The sequence below is a fragment of the Tachypleus tridentatus genome, chromosome 5, assembly GCF_004210375.1.
Source record: "Tachypleus tridentatus isolate NWPU-2018 chromosome 5, ASM421037v1, whole genome shotgun sequence".
NCBI classification, from domain to species: Eukaryota; Metazoa; Arthropoda; class Merostomata; order Xiphosura; family Limulidae; genus Tachypleus; species Tachypleus tridentatus.
Window position 1 is genome coordinate 38,962,019 of NC_134829.1, and position 13,674 is coordinate 38,975,692.

At 36.1% G+C, this 13,674-nt stretch overlaps 1 protein-coding gene across 2 annotated transcripts in view; it reads left to right on the plus strand.

Moving 5' to 3' along the window:
* LOC143250970 (protein O-mannosyl-transferase Tmtc3-like) overlaps positions 1 to 13,346 on the plus strand; it is a 121,091-nt gene extending 107,745 nt beyond the window's left edge. For both annotated transcript variants that reach the window (XM_076502225.1, XM_076502227.1), the window contains 3 exons: positions 8,131 to 8,232; positions 10,819 to 10,902; positions 12,892 to 13,346. In XM_076502225.1, the coding sequence (XP_076358340.1) occupies positions 8,131 to 8,232; positions 10,819 to 10,902; positions 12,892 to 13,179 (474 nt within the window). In that variant the 3' untranslated portion in view covers positions 13,180 to 13,346. The remainder of the gene's footprint in view (positions 1 to 8,130; positions 8,233 to 10,818; positions 10,903 to 12,891) is intronic.
* The last annotated feature ends 328 nt before the right edge of the window (positions 13,347 to 13,674 follow it).

Genomic DNA, 13,674 nt, shown 5'->3' on the forward strand with positions numbered 1-13,674 from the left:
ATGCCGGATGCATAACTGTGGCTAGCGAAGCTATGTCTAGGAATATAGAGAAAAATAGTACGAAGAAAAATGCGAAAAATAAATGCGTTTTACACAGTTCTTACCACAGGTGTTTACATTCATTTGTTTCCAATGCTTTGAAGCTTTTCGTTCTTGAAACGTAGTCTTTAATTTTTCGAGAATACTATCTACGTATATAAGTAATGGTTCAGATAGACCTATGTCTCTCACTGTTCAGTCCAATTTGTTTCTGTATTTATATGCCCGTGATTTGAAAACGAGAATGGACTAATTAAAGTGGATACGTGAAAACAACAAGAAAAACAGTATATGTCAGACATATACCTGTGACTAACAAAACTATGTATCTGAAATAACAATATAATTCAAAGTTTGAAAGAAAAATGATAACGTTATCAATTATTTTGATTGCGGTTTTTTCTACGTCTTTGTTAACAAGTAAATATGGGAATTTAATACTGTATTTTTGAGTTATAAGCTGATCATCGCTTTACGAATATATCTTATAAAATTGCCGCAAATATTTCGCCAGTGTTAAAGTTTATGAAATTCCTAATGTTATTAATAACAAACAAAATTTTGTATTTCAGAATGGCTGGTATGGGTATTAGCACTTTTATTGATTGGTTTGTTTTGAAGTTCACCCAAAGCTACATCCTGGCTATCTGCGCTAGCCGTCCCTAATTTAAAAGTATATGACTAAAGGGAAGGTAGCTAGTCATCACCACCCACAGCCAACTCTTGGGCTACTCTTTTACTAACGAATAGTAGGATTGATCGTCACATTATAACGCCCCCACAGCTGAAAGGGCGAGCATGTTTGGTGTGACGGACTTGTGAGCCTTGGATTACGAGTTGAGTGTCTTAACCACCTGGCCATGCCGGGCCGCTTTTATTGACAAGGAGATAACGTTTCGACCTTCTAGGTCATCTTCAGGTTAAGAAGGTCGAAACGTTGTTCTCACCTTATCAATAACAGTGTTAATAACCTTACTAGCCGTTCTGAGATACATTTTTATTTCAAGCGTGTTTCTTGTCATCAAGAAACAAAATTTAACATTTTTGTGGGAAGAATACTAGAAGCACAACGTTCTGTTTTTCAAATAAGGGTTTCAGAATTTAACAAAATCTTTAGTTTTTTTTATAAGTTTCTTTTGTTTGTCGGTAAGCACAAAGCTACACAATGAGTTATCTATGGTTTCTCTACCATGGGTATCTAAACCCAATTTTTAACGTTATAAAGCTTCAGACGTACCACTGAATCACAGGGAGCTGGTAGAGGCATCTCTCTTCTATAGGTTTTAAGCGGAAAATATGTAGTTGATAAGTAATAGATTATACACATGTCTAAATGGACGTGTTGCTTCGGAAAATTAGATTATATGAACTTATTTTTTTCTTGAAACACTGTATTAGTAAATGCAGTGGAATAAGCAAAACGAGGAAAGGTTAGATTTTCCATTATTGATTTTCTATTGTTAAGTTCTATCAATTTATATACATGTCAATCTTACAGACAGTCTAGTAAATGGATGTATTTGAGGAGTTGACACAATCCACATGCACCAAAATATGAGGTTGTACCACTGTTTATGGGTATTTTGGAAATACACATAGGAGTAAATATAGGTGTCTACACATTCATGTTTTTATGCATGTGACTAAATACGCATTTTGTACCATTCGAACAAAAGTAATTGGGTTTGGTTTGTAAAGCTACGCGAGGGCTATCTGCAATAGCCGTCCCTAATTTAGTAGTGTAAGGCTAGAGGGAAGGAAACTAGCCATCATCACCCACCGCCAACTACTCTTTTACCAATGAATAGTGCGATTGACCGTCATATTATAACGCCCCTATGGATGAAAGGGTGAGCATGTTTGGTTTAACAAGGATTCGAACCCGCGACCCTTGGATTACGACTCGAATGCCTTAACCACGTGGCCATGCCGGACCAAAGTAATTGGGAAAATGCCGCGTGTGAGAACAAATGATTCTAGTTATGGATACCTAAAGCATTTTAAAAGCTATAAAACCTTGAATGTAACAGTATTTTAAATCATGGTTTGTGTCATTAATATTCTGTATGCATCACACTGACAAAGCCAGACTATATGTTGGTCCGGCAGACCGAGCAACAGCTCGGCCAACATCTTGTCATAATAACTGTAAAACGTTTTAAACTATAGCTTGCCCGTCAAAAATTGTTTCTAGGTAAATATGTAGACTTATAGTAGCATGTTTGAATCAGTATAAATACGCATAATGAATTATACATGTAATCTGTTTATGCTTGCTTATAGCTATGTGAGCACTTATGTACATATACTTGTGAATCATAAAGTGCTTGCAAGTAATTAATATGTTCAATAAATTATAGTAAAACTAACACAAGAGTAAATATAAGAACACCTATTTTTCAAACATTTTCTGGGGGGCATACCCCCAAACTCCTGTGGCACTAGCATGTTTTACACACTAATCTGAGTTGCTTGACCAATCCAAAACTGCCTTATTCATCTTTGAACTAGACGTCATCTTCATTTGTTTATTTATAAATACTAAACGTACAATTATATATATATATATATATATATTATAACCAAAATTTTTAACAAGCAATACAAAACACATTAAAATTAAAAATTAAACAAAATACGCTGCATTTAAAAAAAATCGAGAGTATAAACTACAATATGGGATCATAAAGTATATCCTAGGTTGTGGAGGTGACTGCGGAAACCTGACCCACATTGCGGTGGGGATATGCTAGAAATTAGGAGAGCAAGATGTGGGTGTTTAATCTCACAACATCCAACATATATATCACCCTTCATTGCCTGCAGACAGTTGTGGGAAGGTGAATGCTCTCCCATGTTAAAATAAGAATAAAAAAAATATTATGTCTATTTTTTATGTGAGATTAGCGAATTGGAGGGTAAGACTGATAGACAATGTATCCCAACAACAATGTGGGTCCTACTTCTTCAGTCACCTCCAAAACCTAGGATACACTTTATAAATCCACGTTGTAGCTTGTTTGTATGTTTGTTTGTTTTAAATTTCGCACAAAGCTACTCGAGGGTTATCTGTGCTAGCCGTCCCTAATTTAGCAGTGTAAGACTAGAGGGAAGGCAGCTAGTCATCACCACCCACCGCCAACTCTTGGGCTACTCTTTTACCAACGAATAGTGGGATTGACCGTAACATTATAACACCCCCACGGCTGAAAGGGCGAGCATATTTGGCGCGACGGGGATGCGAACCTGCGACCGTCAGATTATGAGTCGCACGCCTTAACACGCTTGGCCATGCCGGACCACGTTGTAGCTTGCACCCTTGGATCTTTCTTTTAAATGTAGCGTATTTTGTTTAATTTTAATGTGTTTTGTTTTAGCTTTTTAAAATGTTATGGTTATAATATAATTAATCAGAGGTTGGGATTTGCTGTTTTTAACGCAGTCTTTCTTTATGATTTTTTTTACTTATTGAACTTCATGTAAATGTATTTATTTAGTTTCATTAATATATGTATATATAGAAAAGAAAACAACATATACAGACATATCATTTTTTTCTCACGATCTGTAGTGATATATAAATATATTTACTGATTATTCATTATTTAGTTTGCGTGGTACTGTGGCACAAACATGAGGTCTAAGGTGTATAACATTATCTTGTTTCACCATCTCAGCTCTTTGTTCCTTTGTTAGATGGTGTATTGTGACCATAATGATATTTCAATATATTTTGAGCCTAAGTTTTAACTAACTGGAACTAAAATATTTTTTGATGGCCGAAGTATGACATCAACTGAAACTGAAATGGATCCAGTGGATCCAGTGGTCTTTGTCTACGCATATATGAATACTGTTGGTTTTATATGCTCATGTTGCAAGACAACTACCAACCTTAACCTGTTAACCATAGCAAAATACGGTCATCTCTGGCAGTAGTTTTTCGGCGTCCACCAGTAGACTTTCCTGGAACAATGCTTCCTGTATTCGATGACATTTTGGGATTGTAGACACAGTACCATGCTGTTACGGCAATGTCCGTTTGCTTCATAGCCCGTCCTGGATTGTCTAATAGGCAGACTAGGGAAGTGACTGGGACACCACAAAAATAAGATTTTTTTTTAAAGAATTTGATATTTGAAATGTAGATGTCACGCTATTTATTTTATAACTAGTGAATACTGACTGGTGAATACTAACTAGTGAATACTGACTGGTGAATACTAACTAGGGAATACTGACTGGTGAATACTAACTGGTGAGCACCAACTGCTCCGCAGAAGGCTCTTTTTCTGAACTGAAAAGAAAACAATAAATTGTTTGTTTTTTTTTCGAATTTCGCCCAAAGCTATACGAGGGCTATCTGCAATAGTCGTTCCTAATTTAGCAGTGTAAGACTAGAGGGAAGGCAGCTAGTCATCACCACCCACCGCCAACTCTTGGGCTACTCTTTTACTAACGAAAAATGGAATTCACCATCACATATAACGCCCCTACAGCTGAAAGGGCGAACATGCTTGGTCTGACGGAGATTCTATCCCGCGACCCTTTGATTACGAGTCGAACGTCCTAACCACCTGGTCATGCCGGGCCTTGAGAAAACAATGTCAGTACAGACTTGATTCACTTTCCCTGCTGTGTTTAGAAATGGGCATACTTCGTCGACTCAGCTTCAATCAAAATTATCCAGGATTTTGCATTCAGAAAATTTAGAAAGAAGCTATATTAATTTTAGCATACATCTAAGTTTGTTTCATTTTTAAAGATGAATATTTATTTTACGGTTTAATATTGTTTTGATATATAAATTACACATATATGGAGAAGCATAATCTCTGTACTGCTTAGGGACTATAAATGTCTTAATCCCAACTTGTTCTGGACAGTCAAACAAGTTGACGCCTTGTAACTTCTGGAACGTGACGCGGAAAGACTCTACACCATGTAGAGATAAACTGTCAAAACAGATGCGTACGTTCGTTTCAGCGAACAAGTGCCCAAAACAACTTGTACAGACCAGAATAACAAATAGTACACATTTGTCTGATCATACACTGTCTCCTCTGTTATTACTTGTGCATTTACTCAATAGCCACCAAATGTACGTAGACAGCAACGTCAACATAGAACAGTGTGTAAGTATTTTGATTAAAGTTGTGTTATTATTTCTTCCTAGCAGCTCTAAATGAGCCACTGCCATTTTTATAAAGCTTTGTTTTTCCTTGCCACTAAAATGTAACAAAGTAATATAATGGCCATCCAGTACCATTGGCAAATGTATGAATAGGAACGAATTTCTTTTTTTAACCTCTTTCTATCTTAAAATGGAATTCATTAAGTATTTTATCGTACCATCCGTTTTTTAAAGAATTACTTCAAACTGCCGTACATTCACAAGGCGTTTAAAAATTCGTTCAATCCGTTCAATCATCCAGATCATTTTCTAATACAAACAGAACAAGTTAAAGTCATTATTGCAATTAAATTCATACTTGTATAAGGAATATTTCTTCCCGCTATTTCACATTGTACACAAAGATGGCGTACCTAGACGCAATCGTGTGTTGTAACAACTTCGGTCTCCGATAAAATATTGATCTATTTGTGACAATCACTTTGGTGTTTATACCTGAGAGTTAACTCCAATCGTGGCATCAATAACAACAACGAAATCATACAGGTTGTACACTTCCCTCTCAATCCTGTCTACTCTGCAAGACTTTTGTGTTCTACTTTTGCTTGTTTGTTTTGAATTTCGCGCAAAGCTACTCGAGAGCTATCTGCGCTAGCCGTCCCTAATTTAGCAGTGTAAGACTAGAGGGAAGGCAACTATTCATCACCACCCACCGCCAACTCTTGAACTACTCTTTTACCAACGAATAGTGGGATTGACCGTAACATTATAACGCCCCCATGGCTGAAAGGGCGAGCATGATTAGTGCAACTGGGATTGGAACTCGTGACCCTCGAATTACGAGTCGAACGCCTTAACACGCTTGGCCATGCCGGGCCTTTGTGTTCTACTGACTTCGTAACGAATTTCATTTGTCATGTAAGTAATGTTTTTAAGCGTTCTGAGCAGTGCGAATGAAACATTCACTAGGAACTTTTGTGGATTGTTTAGAAAAATAATCATATTAGCGAAATAAGATTTGAAATTCGTGTAACAATGTAACACACGCGCAATTTGTAATACATGCTTTTGTACTGCAACTTTAATTAAAATTTCTAAAATTATGTATATTATATAGCATTAAATCTGTCGCCAAGCCAATTAATAATGACGCTATTTTAAGGCTGTCACGAAACCAATTAATAACAATTTATCACCAGGATAATTCCCTAAGCAACTAATAACTACATAATATTAGAGAGCGAATTATCAAGCCAACTAGTAGTGAAACGATGCTAGAAATGTCAACAAGTCAACTAATAACGACATAGGACCAGAGCAGTCACCGAGCCAACTGATAAGGACTTGTTTTTAGAATTTTGACAAAACTAACTAGTAACAATGTAACACTAGAGTACCAAAGCTAACTAATAACGACGTAACTCTAAAGCGATCTCTAAATTAACTAATAATAACGTAACACTAAAGTAATCACTAAACCAACTAATAACGACGTAACACTAAAGAAGTCATCAAACCGATTGATAACGACGTTACTCTAAAGCAGTCGCTAAATTAACTAAAACTAATGACGTAACGCTAAAACAATCATCAAGCCAACTGAAAACGACGTAATACTAGAACAGTCACCAAGCCAACTAATAACTACATAACACTGGAACAGTTACCCAAGCCAGCGAGTAATTACGTCACTCTTATGTGGTCACTAAATCGATTAATAATACGTTGCGTTAGAACAGTCACTAAACCAACTAATAATTATCGTAACACTAATGTAGTTAGCAAGTCAAATAATAATGACGTAACTCTAGAGAGTAACCTAACCAATTAATACAAGATAGTGGTTGTTCTCTAAACGTGGTCCAGCTGGATTATGGGTGTAAGGGGCAGTACCGAAAAATAACAATAATACTCACGTTCAGTACTGTGGAGCCATAAGTGCGTTATAAGAGTGACGATCAAATCCCACTGTTCTGTCAGAAAAGAGTAGTTAAATATTTCAGTCTGCGGTTTGTGAACTTGTGTAATCTTTGCTGTTATAAATAATAATTATCTACTTCTCCAAGCTGGAAAAGATTGTATTCTTTTCTAGATTCGAGTATGGCGTTGGAAATTTTTACACAAGTTTGTCGATATTATTTTATATCAGTAAAGTTAATTATGTTTATTTTTATCTATTTCTATTTTTTTACTATACATCTTACGTTATCTTTAATTAGGTGGCCGAGCACCTAATTAACAACGAAAGCTGTTCTAATCTTTCGATTGTAATCACACACACACACACATAGAAACATGTATATATATATATATATATATTATTGACCCATACTGGCGGTCCGGTACGGCCAGGTGGTTAGGGCGCTCGACTAAGTAACCGCAGGGTCGCGAGTTCGAATCCCCACTACCCAACGCCTTTGTTCTCACAACCGAGGGTGCTTTTTTTTTTAATATGACAGTCAGTCCCACTATTCGTTGATAAAACAGAAGACCAAGAATTCACGGTGGGTGATGATGACTAGCTGCCTTTCCTCTTGTCTTAAACTGCTAAAGTAGGGATGGCTAGCGCAGATATCCCTCGTGTACTTTTGCGCGAAATTTAGAAAACAAACCAACCTTCTGCTTTGAATGTTTCAGAGCTTAATAGCTTAAAGCATGAATCCCAGATTGAAGTGTTTCCTGTAATTAATCAATATTTTAAAGATAAACATAATGCAGTTTCCTCTGATGAGAAGATTCCAGCGTGGCGTTTTTCATTTTCCTAAGGAAAAAAAAAACACACCTGATTTCGCATCGATTCTCGAAAATTCTAGCTGAAAGTAATCGGTAAAGAGTCCATTTTAGGCCCTGGAGACTCTTAACGAAACGGAAATGACGTATAAAGGTGTCTGGAATTCTTCTGTCTTTAAATGTAACTAAGTAAATCTTGGTTATTTGGTGTGTTTTTTCTCTCTCAGGTTCGTCCAAACCTCGGAAGTGCTTTGTTCAATCTAGCGTTGCTTTTATCAGGTGAAAGCAGACCACTGGAAGCTTTTGTCTATCTTAAACGGCTTCTACAGGTATGTGTTTACAATTTATTAAACAGTATATTTTGCGACTTAAGCCTTTTGTAAACTGGCAATTTTAAATGACGTGAAATCTAACGAATTTTACCCTCTTTGTAAACTCACCTTGGGATCTAAGTTCATAAAAAAACATTATATTATTAAATATTCTTGCGCGAACCTCTGAAATTACTGTAAAATTTATTTTCCACAGTAATTTGTTTCGATAAATATTAATGAAAGTGCGTAGTTGGTACCTGTGACCAACCGTTACTGGAAATTTTATTTTCCATAGTAATTTGTTTCGATAAATATTAATGAAAGTGCGTAGTTGGTACCTGTGACCAACCGTTACTGGAAATTTTATTTTCCACAGTAATTTGTTTCGATAAATATTAATGAAAGTGCGTAGTTGGTACCTGTGACCAACCGTTACTGGAAATTTTTTATTTGCTCCTTTTGTTTTTAACGCAAAATAACACAATGAGATATTTGCATTTTTACTGTTGGAAATCGTAAATTTTCCGCTGATATACCGAAGGAATAGTACTTATTAATAATTAAAAAATACGTAGAAAATAAATTAAACTGACTTAAAAATTAAAAATAAAAGGTCCGTAGAATTGCAAATATTTAAGTGAATTTATGTTGTGGTTTCAGTAACAACACAAAAAAAATATTACAAATCGGAATTTCCATTGTATTAAATTATTAAAACACAGTACTAATTTTCTAACTAATACCTTGTGTTTAGCTTTTTCAATGACATTACTAAAAACAAAAGCCCTCGCCTGGTAGTTCAGCGGTAAACGTAACAGCTTATAATGCTAAATATTGAGGTTTTGTCCCAATAAAGGCATAGCACCGATAGTTCGTTTGACAACGGCCCAGCATGGCCGTGTAGTTAAAGTGCTGGACTCGCAATCTGAAAGTCGCGGGCTCGAATCCCCGTCACACCAAACATGCTCGCTCTTTCAGCTGTGGGGCGTTATAATGTGACGATCAATTCCACTATTCGTGGGTAAACGAGTAGCCCAGGAGTTGCCGGGGGGGTGTGGTAATGACTAGCTGCCTTCCTTCTAGTCTTACACTGCTAAATTATGGATGGCTCTCGCAGACAGCCCTGGTGTAGGTTTACAAGAAATTCAGAACAAACAAATAAACGTATTGTACATCATTGTGATTAACGACAAATAATAAATCAGATACAGGTTACTGGAAGAAAGTTACAGACTCTTCTATTAATCTGTAAGAAATAAATTGTGAACGTGAATTTGTAAAGGTGTGAGTATTTCACTTATTTTCCCTATTCAAAATAGTCGGTTTGGTTTGTTTTGAATTTTCGCGCTAAGCTACTCGAGGGCTATCTGCACTAGTCATTCCTAATTTAGCAGTGTGATACTATAGAGAAGGCAGCTAGTCATCACCACCCACAGCCAACTCTTGGGCTACTCTTTTACCAACGAATAATGGGATTGACAGGCACATTATAACACCCCTACGGCTGAAAGAACGAGCATATTTGGTGTGATGGGGATTAGAAACCGTGACCCTCAAATTACGAGTCGAGTGCCTTAGCCACCTGGTCATGCGGGGCCCCAAAATGGTCGAAAGACCTGAAATCTGATTACGTAAAATGAGGCGTTCATTCTGGGCGATAAAAACATAAATATTAAATGTATTCGTTTTATTAACAGATTCATAGGACACAATAACTTTAAGTCAGGAGAAGAGACGTCACAGACCATGTAATAAAAGTTGTTGTTTTTTGTAAACACAAAATGATGTCGAAATGACATTGCCAAAAATAATGCAAACAATAATATAAGAATGATATGCAGTTTGTTTATCATAATATCATTGTCATGTTATGGTGCGTATCAATGTAGCATTATTAAAAACCTAGGGCTTACATTCTAGGAAAAACAAGTTTAGTCAAAACATGTCTTGATTATTAGAGACTTTTGCTACGAGGTCGGTCGAATTGACCAACTTCATAACATTTTTTAATTGTGTATTTTACTTTGTGGCATTAAATTTTAATACTGAAGGTCATTTAAGGATATTCTATGCATAGATGCATCATTCTTATATTCGTGTTGGCAATCTTTCTTGGCGTTGGAATATCTACATCATTTTACGTTTACAAAATGTTTTATTAATTGTACTTACTGTTGTTTTATATAAAGTACAAAGCTGCACAAACTGTGCTCTGCTCACCACCGGTATCAAAACCCAGTTTCTTCCAGTAGAAGTCCGCAGACATGTTGCTGCACCACTGGAAATGGGGCATTACTTGTACTAAAATGTTATCTAGTTGTTTGCGTGTTGAAATACAGATCCGAGGGTGTATGGTTCACTTTACATCGTCACGAAATTGCGCTACACGATCTGGGTCGTAGATTGTTTTAAAAGTCAATGTCAAATACCACTATTCGATCAAGTAGCCCACGAATTAGCGGTGGGTGCTTTTGACTTTCTACCTTCCCGTAGTCTACCAGTTCAAATCGGAGGTGAATAGTGCAGCCAGCAATCGTGTAGCCTTGCGTAAATATCCTAAACAAATGAAGCAGGCTAAAATGTTATTTTCGCTTCTTACAGAGTCAGCCAGATCATGTGAAGGGTTTGATTCTGATGGGAGACATATACATCAATCATTTTGGAGATCTCGGAGCAGCGGAAGAGGTAATTGCTACTGAGTTAATTATCGTTCTAATCTTTGTAATGTACTTTACAGACTTTCTTCTTCTCCGCTACCAATCTCTGTTCCTGATAGTCGAGAGGGTGGAGAATTGTACTTTTCACTTAAATTCTAATTGCACTGTTGTACGTAAGTTTCAAATCTACAAATTTATGCATAAATACCATTATCTGTTCATAGCCATTTCAATATCTACTTATTTATATATATATATTTATGTTATTCGTTTATCAACCTATATTATTCGGGCATGACCTAGTGGCCTGCTAGTTTGGCTTCATATGGTAAAGTCCAGTATTCATGTATTTATATATGTCTTTTTATCCAGGTCATATGGTGATTGCTGAATTTATCTGATTGATTGTGGAAACTTCGAACTAAAAATTACGTATTAGTATAGATTTGTTTGTTTGTTTGTTTGTTTATTTTGAATTTTGCGCAAAGCTACACAAGGGCAATCTACGCCAGCCGTCCCTAATTTTGCAATGTAAGACTAGAGGGAAGACAGTTAGTCGTCACCACCCACCGCCTAATCTTGGGCTACTCTTTTACTGACGAATAATGGGATTGACCGTAACATTATAACACCCCCACGGCTGAAAGGGCGAATATATTTGGTGCGACAGATATTCGAACCCGCGACCCTCAGATTACGAGTCGAATCCTTAACCCTCCTGGCCATAAATATAGGAACAGCTATTTTTTTATGCTTAAGATACACTGAAGTCATTAAGAAAGTCCACTGAGGTGGATTAAAAACCAAAATGTTTGTCGGCTCTTCTCATTTTTCAACATATTACCGATATCTCGGTCAGTGACCCTATCATGCATCATGAACAACGACCTTTCTCAGTCTTATGACCATCTCTTTAAGAACAACACCAAATGTCTATTGGAAATGGAACTGTTTTTATTCTTTCATTATTTCGACCAAATAACGGCTACTATTGTTGTTTTACGTTTCTTCGATTATTGAGTCACTTGAAACATAATAATGTTTCGCTATGAGTGAATAATTAGCTGATTAATATTCCTGTCTCTTTGTTTTGTTTTAGATCAAAACCATATTGGGTAATCTACTGTGTCCATCACGGGGAATCTTATCTCGGATTTTTAAAGTTGTAAGTCCGTAATCTTACCACTTCTCCACGGGGATACCTACTTAATACAGTTTGATAACTCCTGTGCAAACGTTTAGTTTTACTTGTAAAATTAATCTTTTTGAAAAACAATAGCCCACCAGTGGCACAGCGTTATGTCTGCAGTCTTGCAACGCTAGAGAACGGGTTTCAATACCACTGGTGGGTAGAGTATAGATAGTCCAGTGGGTAGCTTTATATTTAACTTAATATAAAACAAATGCAAATAAAAAATAATATACAATATTTCAAAAGAATGCATTCTAAGCCAGTAGGAAAGTTGTTGATATGGCAGCATATTAAACATTCACTTACTTGTGGAATGGTAAGGGGGGAAGTGAAAAAATAGAAATGTCAGCTAAGAGGCAAATATTATGAAATTATATCATTTTGGAAACATCTTGGGCTTGTTTTGGTTTGTTCTGAAATTTCACGCAAAGCTATTCGAGTGCCTTAACCACCTGGCCAGAAACAGCATGGACTTGACATATAATTTTAATATTTCCGGGCCAAAAGGTTCTTCCAGACAAATGAAATTGGATAAGGATTCCTTCAAAGATAAACGGCTTATCTCTTTGTTGTTGTTTTGAATGTCAAAGCTTTCAAAGAAAAGCAAGTATACACCGGAAAATTCCTACCACTACAAGCGGTCTGACATTTTAGACTGGACACAAAATTCCAAACTATTTTCTTCAAAAAGGCTCATTCCATACGACAGAAAAGAAACACATTTTTTTGTAAGAAGTACGCTTCACAGATTCTTAATCACCTATATGGTTATTGTCTTTGTATTGTTAACTTTGGACTACCAATAATTATTTTTTGTGCTTCCAGTGTTACGTGAAAATCCTCCAATTAGATCCCAACAATATCCAAGGCCTGCATAATCTGTGTGTAGTGTATTATCGACAACAACAATTGGTGGAGGCTGAGGCTTGTTTTCAGAAAGCACTTGAGCTCAGTCCTGATACAAAATATATACGACAACATCTAGAGGTAACGAGACATCAGCTCCGGCAGGTGGCAGCAAGGGTTAGTGAAAAAGATCCTTTAAACAGCATGGAAGTACCACGTGATTCAGGTGTTCTTCAACAACTACCCTCGTCTCCAGCGTTCAGGTGATGTGAGGACTAATATAAAATGTTTCCTGTCCAGGAAACAAATCATACGTGATTAAAATGACTAAAATATAAAATCATAAACTTGCACTCGCTTTTCGTGAGATAGAGCAGTCATATTTACTGTACTTGTCTTTTTGAAGGAAAATATTAAAACTGATTCATTAAAAACATAGAAAGTTATAAGACTCGTGTTTGAAAAGAGTTTTTCCTTTAAGAAAAATGAAGAAATATGTCTGAAACTGTGTAAAAATGTGCCAACATTAAATATTCAATTAAGTCCTCAAACTTTACAGGTTTGTATTTTTTTAAATAAATTACTAAATTATGTTTTTAATTGCAGTGAATATTTTCAGTATGTGACTATGACACCTTCATTTAAAAAATAACAAATGTTTCCGTGATAAGGAATGGAAGTTGTGATAACCTCGCTTTCTTTTATGAGGAAACGTGTATTTTGTTTCCAAAGTGAAAAATATATAGTAATTAATTTTAACAA